Source organism: Astatotilapia calliptera, chromosome 12 (assembly GCF_900246225.1).
Source record: "Astatotilapia calliptera chromosome 12, fAstCal1.2, whole genome shotgun sequence".
Classification (NCBI taxonomy): domain Eukaryota; kingdom Metazoa; phylum Chordata; class Actinopteri; order Cichliformes; family Cichlidae; genus Astatotilapia; species Astatotilapia calliptera.
In genome coordinates, this window is record NC_039313.1 from 15,426,936 (window position 1) to 15,443,497 (window position 16,562).

The 16,562-nt window shown below is 40.1% G+C and overlaps 2 protein-coding genes across 8 annotated transcripts in view; one reads left to right on the top strand and one right to left on the bottom strand.

Moving 5' to 3' along the window:
* The window catches only part of LOC113033145 (IDNK gluconokinase), a 6,822-nt gene extending 1,430 nt beyond the window's left edge, over positions 1–5,392 (top strand). For all 6 annotated transcript variants that reach the window (XM_026186570.1, XM_026186571.1, XM_026186568.1 and 3 more), the window contains 5 exons: positions 179–260; positions 692–722; positions 872–958; positions 2,753–2,796; positions 3,556–5,392. In XM_026186570.1, the coding sequence (XP_026042355.1) occupies positions 223–260; positions 692–722; positions 872–958; positions 2,753–2,796; positions 3,556–3,925 (570 nt within the window). In that variant the 5' untranslated portion in view covers positions 179–222 and the 3' untranslated portion in view covers positions 3,926–5,392. The remainder of the gene's footprint in view (positions 1–178; positions 261–691; positions 723–871; positions 959–2,752; positions 2,797–3,555) is intronic.
* Positions 5,393–8,416: 3,024 nt separating this feature from the next.
* LOC113034303 (ubiquilin-1) lies at positions 8,417–16,435 on the bottom strand. 2 transcript variants are annotated; one of them, XM_026188747.1, is made up of 11 exons: positions 16,083–16,435; positions 13,447–13,589; positions 12,117–12,211; positions 11,682–11,944; positions 11,363–11,500; positions 11,106–11,262; positions 10,868–10,989; positions 10,650–10,733; positions 10,309–10,424; positions 10,044–10,215; positions 8,417–9,010 (listed from the first exon to the last, which is right to left on the bottom strand). In XM_026188747.1, the coding sequence occupies exons 1-11, from the start codon at positions 16,212–16,214 to the stop codon at positions 8,867–8,869; spliced, it is 1,566 nt and encodes a 521-aa protein (XP_026044532.1). In that variant the 5' UTR covers positions 16,215–16,435; the 3' UTR covers positions 8,417–8,866. The 2 variants fall into 2 exon arrangements, with proteins under 2 accessions (XP_026044532.1, XP_026044531.1); XM_026188746.1 differs by having other exon boundaries at positions 11,106–11,265.
* Positions 16,436–16,562: the final 127 nt, after the last annotated feature.

Genomic DNA, 16,562 nt, shown 5'->3' on the forward strand with positions numbered 1-16,562 from the left:
CCAGTTAGTTCTCACGATTGTCATTATTAATTTGACTTAAGTAAAATGTTCAGTGGGTGCTTTTCACTTCTAATGATGTATTTTTACAATAATTTATTAATATTGATTTAAACTTTAAAGCTCTAAAATCTTACAATCAGATATATTTATTTCCTTTTTCTTGTTTAATCCTTTTCAGGAAAAACCTGCTTTAAATATAGTGCATGAAGAACCACAACCAGGATGATCTACATCATAATGGGAGTCTCGGGTTGTGGAAAGTATGTACACAGTATGTTCATGTATTTCATGCACAAGTTTTGTGAAACAAAAGTAAATGAGCTGTTTCTGTACCATTATAACCATCAGTATATAACGATACCCTGTTTAATAGAGATTATATTGACAGACAATGGCAATTTTATTTATATTACACGTTTTATTACATGTAAACTCAATGTGGTTAACACACAAAATAAAGACATAAAAACAATGTCTTAAGACAGTGAAAACAGCACAAAAAAGAGGTAGAAAATTCTCACAGCTAAAAGAGAAGGTCCAAAAAAAGTGAATATTTTCAAAATTAGTTAATAATAATATCATATTTTTATGATATTAAAGGATGCTGACAGTTGTTTTATTGCAACATTTCTCAAATGTTGCTAAACCAGTTTTGTCCTTGATACTCTTTATTTATTTATTTTAAATATAGAAGCACCTTTGGGATCTTCCTATCTGAAAAGGTAAGTAGCCTCAACTCTAACCAACAACCTCCCTACACACACACACACACACACACACACACACACACACACACACACACACACACACACCTCCCTCTTGGTTCCTTGTGTGCCTAATACTCTTCTGTCCATGTGTGTTTACCCATCAGCTGGGTTGGCCCCTGTACGAAGGGGATGACTTCCACCCACGGGAGAACATCGAGAAGATGTCTCGCGGTGAAGCGCTTACAGATCAGGTCAGCCCAGGTGTGTGTGTGTGTGTGTGTCTGAGTGTGAGTGTGCATTCTGTCTGCTTCACTTACATGTCAATCATTTATGGCGTTCAGTCTCTCTTCTGTCAGGACTAAATAACTCTGTTTGACTTACAGAAATGCACAAAATCCACAAGTAGCCGGAGGGAGCTTCAGTCGTGCAGACAGTGAAAGCAGCAGGGAGCGATGCTGAACTTTTCATAACAACCGTCAGTCCTGAAATTCAGTTCAGTCATTTATTATCTGTTTGTTCAGGGCTCATCTCCTCCCCATCCATGCTGACTTTTTAAATAAAGGGAGCCCTCCAAACAATTGTCTGGCTTCCTGCCAAAGTTGAGTATACAGGCTTACAGGCAGAGGAGCCCCCGCCAGCATTTGGCAGCAGTTCACCGGTAGCGGTGTTTGGTGGCAGATGATAACCTCCCACTCAGAGGTCTGCTTTGAACAGCGAGGAGAATTACCCAGGGACGTGCTCCGTCCAACCCTTTGGCATATTTTAAAAATTGTCAACAGTTGGCAGTTTGAGAATAAATGATGTGCGAGGAGTGGAGCAGAAATGTAAATACAGGATTACTGTCAGGCTCTGGCAAAATGTGTCTTTCATGCTACTATTAGAGTTGGCAGGTTGAGGTTGGCGTGACCAAACAGGACATGAGCGCGCTCAGAAACCTGCATGCAAGGGAGTGAGTCAGATCTGTGCAGCCTCTGTGTTCCTGAGGAGCTTGCATAGGTTGAACCACATGTTTGATTGTCAAAAGTGAGAGAAGTACCTTCTCTGGGTTTAATCTGCTGAAAACTGTTACCCAGAAGTTATTGTAATAGTCATTAAATCACATCTTCATTGACGGATACCAAAGTATTCTAACTTGTAAATGAGAGTACAGGGAAGGTCATCAAATGTCTTTTTGAAGGAAACAGACAAGATTTCAAGTCTTTTCCAGCATAATTCAAAGATTCTCAGTGGGCTTTAAAGGTGGACCCTGTGGTGTCCAGTCACAGAGTTAAAAAGATGTCTGACGCTTCCATAGTCACTTTCATAATTTGAGCCCGATGAATCCTGGTATTGTCATCTTGGAATATGCCCCTGCCAATAGGGATAAAAATATTAATTAATGGAAAAACCTGATCGTTAAGTAGGCTCAGGTAGTCAGCTGACCTCATTTTTGGGCACATAATGTTGCTGAACCTTAGACCTGACCAGCTGTAGCAACCCCACTTCATAACAGGCTCGTGTGGTAGGGAGTGGGGTTAATGACTGCAGCACTTCATCCTCTTCTCTTCTTACCCTTTACCGTTTTCTTTCCACTCATTACAGAGTAGATCTGGACTCCTCAGACCACATGACCTTTTTGTTTTGCCTCCAGGAATATCAGAGCTCTTTTTTCCCCAATTAGCGTCACTGATATGTGGTTTTCTTAAGGCCACGAGTATTTTACAATTTGCTTGATACAAGTCAATAATTTGACCCTTTTTTTCCACAATGTCTTTCAAAATGTTTCTTTAACAAATGAGGAGCTGCTCATGTCGTTAGTTTGTGTTAAATCATTTGTTGCCAGCCGAAACACGTTATTCACCGCAGTAATTACCCAGCGGAAGGCTCTTAGTTATTTGTGTAGTTAAATCCATGTGGTGACTTTTCTTTTAGCCATATATATATATATATATATACACACCAGCTGGAAAACTATTTAAAGGAGTTAAATACACAATCTTAAACTAAGCTGTGCACAACAAAAATCAGTTTTTGTGTTTAGTGTTTGCATTTCTTTGTCTCTGCAGGACAGATTGCCGTGGCTTCTCAAACTACACGAAGTCATTCAGAGGTGAGCGCTAACCAATCTCTACAAATACATAAGTTCTATCATTTCAAAGGACACAACATTGGCTTTTTTTTAAACCATCAGCCTTTTAAAGGTTGATGTGGGGGGTGTTGTCATCACATCAAAGGTTACAAAAAGGAGGGCGAGGCGGCAGGATTTTGACCTCGACCTCACAGTCAAGGTCAGAGGTCAAGTTTTCTAAAAATCTTGTGACTGAGGGGGTAAAACTGATGGCCGCCAGTGTTTTGTGGCAATTTACCCTAATATCTGCTGTAAGCCAACTGCACACACACACGTTTCATGAAAACAGGTATTTTTTATGACATAAAGGAGAAGATGATGGGTTTAGAGGTAGAGATGAAGAGCAGAGGAGCGAGGTGAGAATGTGCAGGCATGAAATTGTCGAGAGAGAAAAAATGTCAACGATGGTCGTGAAACTTGAGATGAAAACCAGAGAGCCAGGAAAAACAGTTTGGGGAGTAAAGACAGATTACGTGAGGAAAAGAGGTGAGGGAGAAGCAAAAAGTGTGTCGTCTTTTTCTAAAAACGTCAGCGGCAACATCAAAGAGTCCTTCTGCTTAACTCTTCCACACTCAGATGCACTTATTTTTCTCCATCCGCTCATCCTTGCGTCAATCTTTTTCTCTTTAGTTGTTGAGACTAAAGTTTACTTTAAGCTTATTTTTTTCAGTCTGAACTTCAGTAGTTATTCATTCCTGCCCTCAGCAACTTTGTACATATGTTCATGTCTTCCTGTCACAGAGAGAGGAGTTCAGGCTCTGATGCTCTCCTGGTGTGCTCTGCACTGAAGCACCAGTACAGACGGATCCTCCTCCATGGCTCCAAAGCCCTCACTTCCCCTTCGGAGACAGACCAAGAAATCTTCCCTCCGGCTTCTCCTGATGTCTTTTTTCTTTTCCTTCGTGGTGACTATGAATTCATTTACCAGAGGATGGTGGCCCGGAGGGGTCACTATATGAAAGCCGACATGCTGCGTTCCCAGTTTGATACTTTAGAGGCTCCGTCTGATGAGGAGAATGTGTTGACACTGGACATCCAGAGGGGCATCGATGATATGGCTGTGGAGGTTGAAAGGCACTTAATCGACCACAGGTCAGGGCTACCAGCGTAGCCTTGACCACCACAACAGACCACATGGGATCCTTAGCAGCTGTAACATTGATATTCCAGCAAATATTCAGGATCCTGCAGGATTACATTTGAATGACTTTGGTGATTCCCTGTGTGGCTCTCCACAGCAACCAGGAAGTCACAGTTTCCACTTATTTGAAAACATCCAGCATCTACTCGATGGACTGGCACACGAGCTTGACAGTGGACATCAGATGTTTGCTTTTTTTCCCTCTTTCCCTTGAATATCTTGAAAACAGTTGAGCAGTAGATGAATCCACATGTTCGATTATTATATTGTCACAGATGCACTTCCTGATGTTCCCCTCCTAGTTACCCAGGCTTGGACAAAGACTGGAAAGTTGTGACTCCACGAGGCTGGTGTGGTGTCTCCTTCTGGGGTCCCTGTGGGCATCTTTAGCATGTAAGGTGAATAAGTTAAATACAACATGGAGCCCATTTTTATATAAACTTAAATCTATATAATTTTACAGAAATATAACATCTCTGTAAATTTTGTAATAGATTTAAAGGCCTCGGGAGTAATAAAAAGTATGATTAATGCCTTTATTAGGACAAAATTAATATTTTTAGATACTTGAAAACTAAATACCTACAAAGCTGTGATAGAAATGATTAACATGTCAACATGACAGACTAAGATGATGAACATCAGTGTAATCACACTGTCATGTGACATTTTAGCACCAGCAGTTTGCCTAAGTAGAACAACACAGAGTGTGTGGCCTTTACTGTTGTTCTAGTCCCTTTTGAATAGCTAATTAATGTCTGGTTTGTAGTGAGGATGAGAAATAAATCACTGTTTCAGTGTTGATGTAAAACCACAGAGTGTGGCAGGCTTGACGAGCTCATTAGTTATTTAGTGAAGAGTGGAATACACAGTATGTGTGATTTTCGAGAGTTCTAGCTGGTTGCAAACATTTAAATATTTAGGTGCCATTCTAATAAATGCATTGTGTGTATGTGTGTAAGCTTTGAAACTGAACCGGTTTGTGCGTATTTAAGGATGGTATCTTTTAAGAATATGCCATGGTGAAGATAAAAGGTTTTTACAGCCTGCTGTGATTTCTGCCTGTGGGGGTGTGTCCTGCCTTAGGTACCGCCCTGCTGTACTGCTAAGACCAGAGTGCTTAATTAAGGCCAGATAGATTTGTGTGGAGTGGAAGATGGTGCTAATTGTTTTTTGTTAAGTGACCAGCTTTTAGGTTTTACTGTGTTTCTCTTCTTTTCATAGTGATAACATGTGACGAATCTCCTTTAGTTGAATCCTTTAACTAAAAAAAACAAACACACACGTATTTCATTACTAATTTTGCCTTCTTTTTCAATCTGGACATTTTTTGTTACTTCTCCACATACCCTGGACTTCTGGACGTTTCGAGTGTTTGATCATAAATGATGTGATGCTGATCTTTTTAATAGTTGGAATAAACACATGGAAGCTCTTTATTTGTCCTGATGATTGTCCTCAACAAACCCAAAGATAGTCAGGTCACATAAGCATCTTTGTTTGTTTTAGAGCCCTAGAAAACTCTGCACAGTGTCTTCTCTGCTGAGAATGTTTCTTTATCATTTTCAGGATAACAAGTTTCTTCTGAGATTGAAATCTTCACACCGACAAAGTCGAATCATTAAAGAGATTTAACCTGAACACTTCACTGCTCCCCTCTGTGAGGTTCAGACCAAACACTCAGACACACTCTCTCACACCTGCACTTGTGGAGCTGTTCTAGTGTTGTGACTCATCTACAAACCTCAACCCGAATATTTTTGGAGCTTCTAATCCAGAAACCCCCCCTCCCGGCTACTCTCATATCTCACACATTCAGCCGCACACACACTTTGCTGGAGATTAACCCCCCCCCCCCCCAGTCTGGCGGCAACAGACAAACACATGCAGGTTGTCAAGCAGAGCGCATCCATCTGATGACAGAGTACGTGTCCCGTGGGTCAGGTAGCTGTAAGCCCCCAAAAGGCAGGAATGGAAAGCAGAGGAACGCTCTCAGTTTAAGAACATCTTTTAATGTTGTTCAGTGCATGGGTCTGTACAGTTTCAGTAAGTGGAATAACACATTTGACCCAGTTTGTATATCTTGCAGAGGTGAGCATGCAGATGTGGATTTCTGGCTTACATTTTAATACTGTAGGCAATAACATGAGAATAACAATGAGTTAACTTTGACCTACTTTGCTACATCTCAGATTCAAATTGATTTTCATACAAGCCATACTAAAAGACTCTAAATGCCACCTAGTGTTTCTAGTGGGGTAGTGCAAGTTTAGATATTAGAAAGAAAAGCTTTGAGGAGTGTTATTTCTACAATTTTGTGGATTAAATACTTAATCATACTTATTCTTAATACATTATTACCCAAAAAGAACAATTTGTAGCCACAGAAAATCCTGCTAAACTAATGCTGCTGTTTGACCCTACTGCAGAACAACTGCAGAACATTATATTTGAACACAGAGGCGTGGAGGAAACGCATCTTATACAAAGCCTCATAAATTCAGCAACAAATAGCACGTATTTACATAAATGAGAAACAACAGAATTGAATTCAAAGTAAATAACAGCATTTAATAGTTCTGTTTACAACAGAGCCACGAGTCGTCTAAAGGATGTTGCTCAGTCTGTTGTTTGCTCGTGAAATCCACAAGGAGATAAATGAGCCTGCTCCTTATGGTGCAAAAATACTGCAGCATAGAGCTCAAGCTTAAGGGAGAGCATCACATCAGGTATTTCATGGCTGATGTGATTTTCTCTTGGCTGTGCAAACCTCACTTTCTGTACGTGTCTAACCTCAAGATAAACACTGACCTCCAAGCAGGTTTGGACTTTGCATGAAGTCATCTTCTTTCTTTGAACGTCTTTTGAAACTGAGTCTACGTTCGAAGACAAACTTTGTAATTATTTACGGTCTTTAGAGCCTGTGGTGCAGAAGCCGCAGTAGCAGCTAGACAGAGTGGGAACATCACGGAACATATTGCACTCCTGGCTCAGTCTGTTGGCTGAGAATGAGAGTGCAAATTTTCTGCGTGCATCCAGGACATCTGACTGTCTCAGGGTGCTAAAAGCTTTCATTAGACTGTCCAGGTGGCAACATGAAGAGGCCTGAGCTTTAAAGTGTGGCAGCAGAGAGATTAAATAACTTCCCCTAGGGATCAATAAAGTATTCCGATTCTGATAATAATAACAATATAATGTGAATATTTCTGCAAACTTGCATTCTTTTATGTCTACAGTCTATAACAACCCTGGTTCCAAAAAAGTTGGGCTGTTGTGTAAAATGTAGATAATGTAATAATACGCAAATCTCATAAACGCACACTATTTCTGGAAAAATATGAGCTCATTTTGAATTTGATGGCAGCAACACATCTTAAAAGAGTTGGGACGGGGCAACGGAAGACCAGAAAAGTACATTTTAGTAAAGAAAAACAAAACATTGAATGCCCATTTTACACCTGATTTTGTTCATCTACAACAGGTCAGTAACGTGATGGAGTATAAAAAGAGCATCTTCGAGAGGCAGAGTTTGTCAGAAGTAAAAGTGGCCTGTGATTCACCAAAAAAGTGAGTTTACAATTTGTGGAATAATTCTGATACTTTCCCACAATGCAAAAATGTGAAGATTTTGAATATTTTGTCATAATATTATCCAAAAAAAAATTCTAAAAAATCTGGACTGCATTAAAAACAGACATGATTCTGTGTTGGAAATCCCTGCATGTGATCAGGAAAACTTCCAGTTTTCCTGATGCATGTCAGGAAAACTGATGCATGTCTGTGAACGCAGTTCACCATGCAGGTTAAATGCAACAAAGAAACCGCATGTAAACAGTGATCCAGATCCATGCCATTTTCTCAAAGCTCGTTTAAAATGGACAACGTGGAAATTTTTTCTGTGGTGACAAAAACTTTATTTTGAAATTCTGGAAAATACGGACGCTGAAAACTGTCTAAAACTATCTGGCTTGTTATCGCCGTTCAGTTCAATAATGACTGATGATACTTGAGTGCATCAGTGTGTAGGAATTGGAAGTTTGCAAATCTAAAAATTCACCATCAACACTGAAAGGTATGTAGAGGTTCTAGAGACACGTATGCTCCATCCAGATGACAGCTTTTCTATTTCAGCAACACAGTGCTAATGCAGACTGTATCTATTACAACAGCACGACTCAGTAGAAGAGTCTGGGTACTGAACTGGCCTGCCTTTCAGATGTTTCACCAACTGGAAAGATTTGGAGGATTGTGAAAAATACAACAAAGAAACACAACATTCCTCTCCCAGAAGTCCAGCAGCTGGTTTCCTCGGTTCCCAGATTTTTACAGACTGATTAAAGAAGAGGGGGATGTTACGCAGTGGTAAACATGGCCCTGACCCAACTTTTTTGGGAAGGATGATACCATCAAATATGAAATGAACTTATTTTTTTTTTCATTTTTTAAAATTAATATATGGGTTTAATAGATTTGCAAATCATTGTATTCTGGTGTTATTTACATTTTACATTGTGTCTCAACTTTTGGGGAATTTTGAGTCTACACAGACCATGACTGGTGCATATAAGACAGTGAAAGGCATTGTGTTCTCTTGTTTCTAATATTAACCCACACACTCACACTTCAAGGACAATAAGGATGTAAAAATCCTCCTCCTGTTGTCTCACTTCTCAGTCAGTTTTACATGTACCTGTATGCCTCAATATCATAGATGCATACAGCACCATTCACCATCCTCAGACCTTTAATTTGTTTGACTGAAGTTTAAAGTGTAAGTGTAGGACAACAAACAGAGTTTAACATTATGTGTGTGATATAAGTTAGTTTTTGAAAGTGCATCAAGTAAGTATGGCTTTTTATTCTCTTATGTTTTTATCTTTTGCAGTGTATATGTGCACGGATGAATACGTGTCAGAGACTAAGCAGGTGTTGTATAGCAGTGGTGAGATCTCCTCCTGTGCTGATGAGGGCCTGAAGGTTCGCCTTCCTGTCTCTGAAGCCCATTGAGCTCAGCTGCTCCAGCTCCTCCTTGAACTCTCTGTCTGTGTGATGGACCTGACACAACATGACACGAGAGTTATTTAAAGTCTTACTTATTAAAATAATGTGTGAAAGAATTCAAAATGAGATCATAATTAGCGATTTAATTGTGAATCCTTTTAAACAAATTGGAAAAGATTAATAAACCTTCCCAGATTTAGTGATTTTGTTAACCCAGACACCCAGTTTTGTTTCTGGGTATTTGGGTATGAGTCTCCCTTCAGGTGCAAAAACATCTGGATATGAATCAGAAGAAAGTCCAGGCGATGTGGGAAACAAAGGTAAATGTTTTGGGGAGGAAAAGGAGAGGAGGCGGCATGAAAAAAAGTTTTTATGAATAATTGAACTCAAAGAGATGCCCAAGTCGCTGCTGCGGGGGATAAAAAAGGAGCACTGCAATAAAATCGAAAGCAAAAAAGAGAAATAAGTCAATAAGTTTGTCAGAACCACACTCCCTCACACACTGGAGTAAGCACCAAAAAGCTCTGTGGCAATAACCACCAGAGCTGAATGCTGGCAGCACTCAGCCGAGTTTAGTGGTTCTGCAGGAAAAAAGCGTCAGTATCTAAGAAAGGGAAAGACTAATGCCACCTTCCTTCCCACCAGAAAACAGCGACTCTACCGGGGCTGTAACCCACTAAGTAAATGTTGGATCCACAAGTAGAAGCACTGACTCTGAAACTTTAACGATTAACTAGAATTTGAGTCACTGAGGCCCAGCTGGACCTGCTTCAGTAGGTTAAAATGTAGGCTATAATAGTTTAAACCACTGAACAAATTAGACATCATTTGGCTCCATGAGATGTAGTGTGGTACTCTAATTTATCCACATTCATACCAGCAGCTGTTAATGCAAGCTGATATCAAGCAGTCAGTCACTCTTTATACTGCGTAGTTTTTTAAAAGTACTGAATCACTAAATATCAAAGGCGTGTATCATTTGCCTGCCTAAGGGAAATTCTCATTTACTGTCAAAATGCTATTTACTACTGATATTTTAAATTGAGACTCAACGTTGGAGACAGACAAAAAGTTTATAAGGTAGTACCTCGTTATTAGTGTTAGCCAGGGCCTGTAGCATCTGCTGTACAAACTGCTGCTGCTGCTGCTCTGTCGCTGAAGCAGCCTGTTGGCCGCTTCCTGATTGGCTGTTCGGAATGGAGTCAGATGGATGCTCAGAAGTGGCACCGATACCTGTTCCAGTGTTTCCGAGAGCATTCCTGCATGACGGGCAAGACTGGCGATAAGGTTTCTCTGTCTTTGAAACACAGTTCTTCCACCACAATAGATCTCCTTAGGTTGTTTTTACTCACGCAGGTATGAGAGCTGGAGCCTCTGCAGCCAGAGTATGCAAGCCCTGTTGGATCTGCAACAGAGCCTCCATGGCTCTGGGGTTCAACATGGCCGAGAGCAGCTCTGGAGCCTGCATCTGCACATTATTGATAATGGCAAAGTTATTAATCATACCCACTGAGCAACGGAGTCAGAGTAGAATCGTTTTCCTGCATTGCTAAAGATGATCATATCTACATGGATTTTATGAAAAACCATGGCATCTGTCCAGGAACAAGAAAATTATTAGTTTTCCTAATGTATTGCAGACATCTAATCCAGCTGAAAGACAGCAGGTTAACAGTTAGAGGAATAAGCAGACCTGCTGCAGAAAGACAGGGATCTCCTTTCTCATTTGCTGCTGCAGCTGAGGATTTCCAGCCAACAAAGGGTGGCTCAGAAGCATCTGCAACAATGCAAAAATGAAAGCAGGATGAACTATATAAGATATCTCTGCTGTTTAGGAAGAAGGAAAATGTTGTCCTGCAGTTGCCTAGTGAAAATACTGCACATTTAAGAATTAAAGTGTCCATGCATCACCTGTGCAGCCAGGTCAGGGTTCTGGCTAAGGCAGTTTAAAAGACTGCTGACGTATGGCCCAGACAGCAGGCTCTCCAATAGACCTGGACTGGCAGTGATCTCTTCTAGCAGTGACTGCATGCCTGAAGCAGGAAGCCATTAATAGAATATTTTAAAAAGCAGTTCAATGATATCTTTAAAATATTTAACACATTTAAAAACATATAACCTAAGAATGCCTCAAGCATAAAGCTCATGCCTGCTGTGATGCTGCTTTGAGAGTTTGACCTAGCTCTGGATGTGGCAGTCAGTTCACTGAGAGGATCTGTCGAGTGACCAGAGAACGTCTGATTGGATTCACCCTCCAGTATGTGGTGATTTCCGGGTGATGTAGTCACCGATGCAGATGCTCCTACCTTCTGGTAAAAGGCAAAGCAGATATTAAAAAGAAAACAGGTTAAGCATACAAGATAAGTTTAACCTGACCTATAATAATCATCATTTTCAAAGTCACACCTGTAATTTTGCTTCTGGGTCAGAATTGTCAGTAATGACTTCAGGATTTTCCTGCTCTGACTGCAAATTTTCTAAAGCTTTGTCCTCATTGTTCATCATTTCTTCTATCATGTCAGGGTTCTTGATGAGCTCCAGCAACTGGAAAGAGAGATAAGTGCAAAAACATACTCAAAATATCGGAGGGAGAAATCAGGCAAGGAGGAAGCAACTGTACTCATACTGCAGTGAAATTAGAAAGGTTAAAATAACAACATTTTTGCAAGTGTCTACTCTAATGTTAGTACAGATGTTACAATGCTCTGACATCCACTATACCCACCTGTGTTATGACATCTTTGTCGTTAAGCATATCTTCCACTTCTGGGTTTGTTTGCAGGAGCTGCTGAATTTGGGGATTAGACAGAATGAGCTTTCTGATAAGTTGAGGGCTAGAGGTGGAGAGGGTGCTCTGCACAAAGGGGCTGCCCAGGAGACGGTGCATCATTTCTGGGTCAGCCAGCAATCTGTTCTCCATCTGGCGCTGGAGCTCCGGGAAGAAGCTAGTCCCGCTGTCTTCAAGGACAAGGCTGTCCAGACCTTCTACTACAGAAACAAGGTGGAATCAACAGAATGACAGATTATAAGTTCACTGAGGAGCTGAGTACAGAGCAGCAGCTGAAGCTCAAACAAAGAAGTCTGGAGAAATGAGAACCACAAACTAGATTTATGAAAATAGTTAAAGGCGAGAAGAGTTCCCGTGTTCTGCACATCTTACCCAGGCAGAGAGGAGAAGTAGGGGAAGGTGTGATGTTATCCGGTTCAGGGTGGAGGTCTGGGTCAGTGGGAGGTGGAGCAGATGAATGCTGAGGCCTAAGACAGATACCCAGTTGTTTTTTCTTTTTTTACATAAGTTTGGTATAAATAGACTGTATATCAAAGGAACCTGAAGGCAGAAGTTACTTATTACTTAAAATTACTTCTACAATTTTAATTTTAAAGAGCAGAGTGTGCAGATCTCTGACTGAGAATCTTTGCAGACATAATATTTTGTTTAATACTTCATGTGATAGTGGGGTGATCAGATTCTATCAAATTAAATGTGGAGCAAAATGTACGTTGATGTGGGACAAAGTGGGAGACACTACCAGTGCTTTATATATACGACCTAAAATGTGACTTATATGTAATGTTCTCCCTGTACTCTAAAATCTCACCTTCCACAAGCTTCCAAGTAATAAGTAGTTTTCTTGGCTTTTTCATAGATTTATTTGATTTGCTTTGGGAAGACACTCATTAAATTCTGATAAATTTAATATTTTATTTGCTCTATTTTAATATTTTATTTTACTGGGTTTTAATGTAGTTTTTCATGAGGCTATATATTTTTATATATTTATATTATATATTATTTCTATATTCCCTGCTCTCTGCACAGACATTTTATAAAAGCCAAATAGAAAAGTGAAAGTTCTGTATTGTTGCACTTTGAAAACTAGAGCCAATAAAAATGTGGAATATTCTCTGAATATGCACAATAAACAGCAAAGAATAAAAATGCTGTGTAGTCCCAATGTGGTACATGTGGTATCCAATGTAAGGCAGTGTTTTTAATATTTACTATGATTTAAAAGCAAATAATAAATATAGCTACAGCTAATGAATGTGCAGTTGCCTTTTATTAGTGCCAGATTTGTCTGCAATATTTTCTTAAGAGGTCACTAAAGTTCTTTGCAGCTGACTCTGTTGCATAAGTAAGGCGCAAAACACAGGAGGAACAATATTTAACACAAGCGCACACAATGATTTACTGACATATGTGACATGTAATTTAAAAAAGAAAGTAAAATCTGTCTTATTTTTTTTTCTTGATATTGAAATGAACTGACTACACTGTGTTTAGAAAACAGCACAATTTTTTGTAAATTCCCAATAAACTCACCACGCCTATGAGCACTATTTGGGTGATTGGACTCACATACAATTTTGCCCCTTTTAGTAAATCTGGACCTATATCTTTATTTTCTTTATCTTTATTAATACCAAATGTTGGTTTATTACTAGCGACGGCATGAACCCATGCCATAAACAGAGCAGGTTGTTCATACCTTTGGATCATGCTGAGGCGTACCGACCCATTTAGTCCTTTAAAGTGACTCAAGGGTTCAGAGTCTTTGAGGACTCGACTGGAGTGGATCAGAACCAGCTCCTCTGCTGAGGCTCCCAGGTGCTCTGACAGACCCCATTTAAACTGCACACACAGAAACACACAACCCCCATTGTTATTTAATGGTGTATTTAATGGTGATAACCCCCATTGTACCAGCTCAAAGATCAGCAGCAAAGACACCAGGGGCATATCCAGACAGGGGCCTCGGGTGGCACCAGCCAATATAACTTCCATCCTGGGGTCTCTCCACCAAAACCGTTAGATGAGGGCAGTGAAAGAAACAGTAATTCAATGTAGCAGAGTATGACTATTCAAGACTTTACTTAAGTACAGTTACAGTGTACTTCTACTTTAAGTGATTCATGTTATGGTGTTTTCTATTTAAATTTACTATCTTTTGGAAGCAAATACTGTACTCTGCACTTCACACCATTTATTTTAGGAATTCAGTGAATTATTATTTTGAAGATTTTAAAATAGGAATCTACATAGTTATGGAATGCCAGGACTGCCAGAATTAATTAATTAAATGCACCATTAAATAATTAATTCAATGTGTCAATAATTAATTAATTAAATATGTCATAAATATGTATTTAATTTATTATTGACACATTTAATAAATTATTTAATGGCGTATTTAATTAACTCATTTTGGCAGCCCTGGCATTCCATAGATGGTACATTATGCGGTTTGACTATAAATAAAGTGTACATGTAATATAATCATCTCCGGCGGAAAGATTTAAGTGATATACACATTAACAAACCAGTAACTACAATCCAATATATGATTTTGAATTGTGTGACAACAGTAAACCCACTGAATACACCCATATACATATAATAACATACAATCAGTGGCCACTTCATTAGGTACAACTATTCAGCTGCTAGTTAAACACAAATATCTAATCAGCCAGTCAAACATTTAGAGTAGAAAACATGATTAAAATGACCTGCTGAAGTTCAAACATGCTGCTGATGTTGAGAGCATCAGAATAGGAAAGAAAGGTGATCTGGCGATGGTTGTTTGAGAAAGACATGGTGATCTGAGCACTTTACAAACTGCTGATTTCCTATGATTTTAGCACATAATTGTCTCTAGGGTTTACAGAGAATGATCTGAAAAAGAGAAAATATCCAAGGAGTGGTCATTATCTGGGTGACAATGTCTTTTTGATGTCAGACGTCAGAGGAGCATGGCCAGACTTCTTCAAGCTGAAAGGAACGCAACAACTCAAATAACCCCTCTTTACAACCATGCATGCAGAAGAGCGTCTCTGAACACACAACCCGTCACACTTTGAACAAGATGGGCTACAGCAGCAGGAGACCACAGCAGGTTTCAGTCCTGTCAGTTAAGAATAGGAAACTAAAAGTATGATTCAGCAAAACTGGACAGTATGAGATTGGGAAAACATTGCCTGGTCTGAAGAGTCTCAGTTTCTGCTGTGAAATTCAAATGGTACACAGTCAGAATTTGGGGTAAAGAACAGGAAATTATTGATTCATCCTGTCTTGTATCAGAGGTTTCGCCAGTGGTGGTGTAGTAATGGTTTGGAGGATATTTCACTGGCACACTTTGGGTACCTTAGTACAACTAAGCTTCACGTAAACACCACAGCCTACCGGAGTACAGTTGTGACCCAAGGCGACCCTTTATCCATCTTCTGATGGCTGTTTACAGCACAATAAGGAGCCATGCCACAAAACTCAAATCCTCTTACACTGGTGTCCTGAACATGACAATGAGTTCACTGTACTCAAATGACTTCCACAGTCACCAGACCTCAATCTAGTGGAGCACCTTTGGGATGTCAAACATGGATGTAAATGATAAATGGACTGGTTCCTGTGTACAACATGCCTCATTCGTCCATTCATACAGCAGCACTGTACTTCATTGGTTTCTATCAAACATACGCACGCACATTTACACTCTGATAGATGCATCAGAAACCAACTTGGGGTTAGTATCTCCAGGATATTTAGCACGCAGATATAAAGGGACTGAACCGACCTTCTGATTAGTAGATGGCGTGCTCTAGCTCCTGAGCTACAGCCACCCCCTGTGATGTACACCAACAACTGTGTGATGCTCTCATGTCATGTGAAGATGCTGATAACTGCTTCCAGCACCTTGTTGAATCTATACCACAAACTTAAAGGGCGTCCAGATGTAACTAATGAAGTGGCCTTTGAATTATATTTTGTTACTGGATTCAGGGCCACTCTTTAGCTAGTACTCAACTTCGTGCTAAATACTTAAAAAAAATACTCCTTTTTTGCCTCTTTTCACACAGTTATTCCATTCAAAACAATCTTCAAACGTGCAGAGTCACTTTTCACATAATAAATCTGTATTAGCACTCTGGGCTGCACATGAGTCCAATTCCAATTTATATACCACATTAGTACCTTTAGTGATCCGCCCCCTTAGTTCTTTAGCCACGTAAATTAACAAAAACATTAATTTCAGTCTGTTATGGCATGAAAATAAAAGTCTCAGTGACGTTGTCAGCCTGTTATTACAAGGCTCTGAGGCCAGCTGGCTGATTGTGCTTCCCTGACCTGTCTGACGGTGCAGTCTCCTCTAACGATGAAGTCTCTGCTCTCCGTGACACTTGTGACGGTAACGTGGATCCTTTCAGCCCTGCGGCGGTGTCTCGGTGTTGTAGTTTCGTCTTTCACTGCTGCCGACATCACTTGTCCGGCCCGCGGGCCTTTAAACACGGTGCAGAGCAGGAGCACACCGTCCCGACGCGGGCTGCGTGTCTGTCCCGATGACTCGGCAATAAGTTGTGCGGATGTGTGCCAGCTGAGGCCACACCGGTCACTGAGGTGGACACGCAAAGCCCACACCTAGCTGCTACTATGCACAGATCTGATGCCCCTGCTGCCTGTTATAACAGTTTTTGAGTGCACTTCGACTAACAAAAATAAAATACTTAATAAGCCAGTTATGTAACCAGACTTAACTTAAAGATATAGTGCACCATAAAAATCAGACAGCAGTTCAAATCCTAGATGCTCTCAGTTCACTTTTAAACT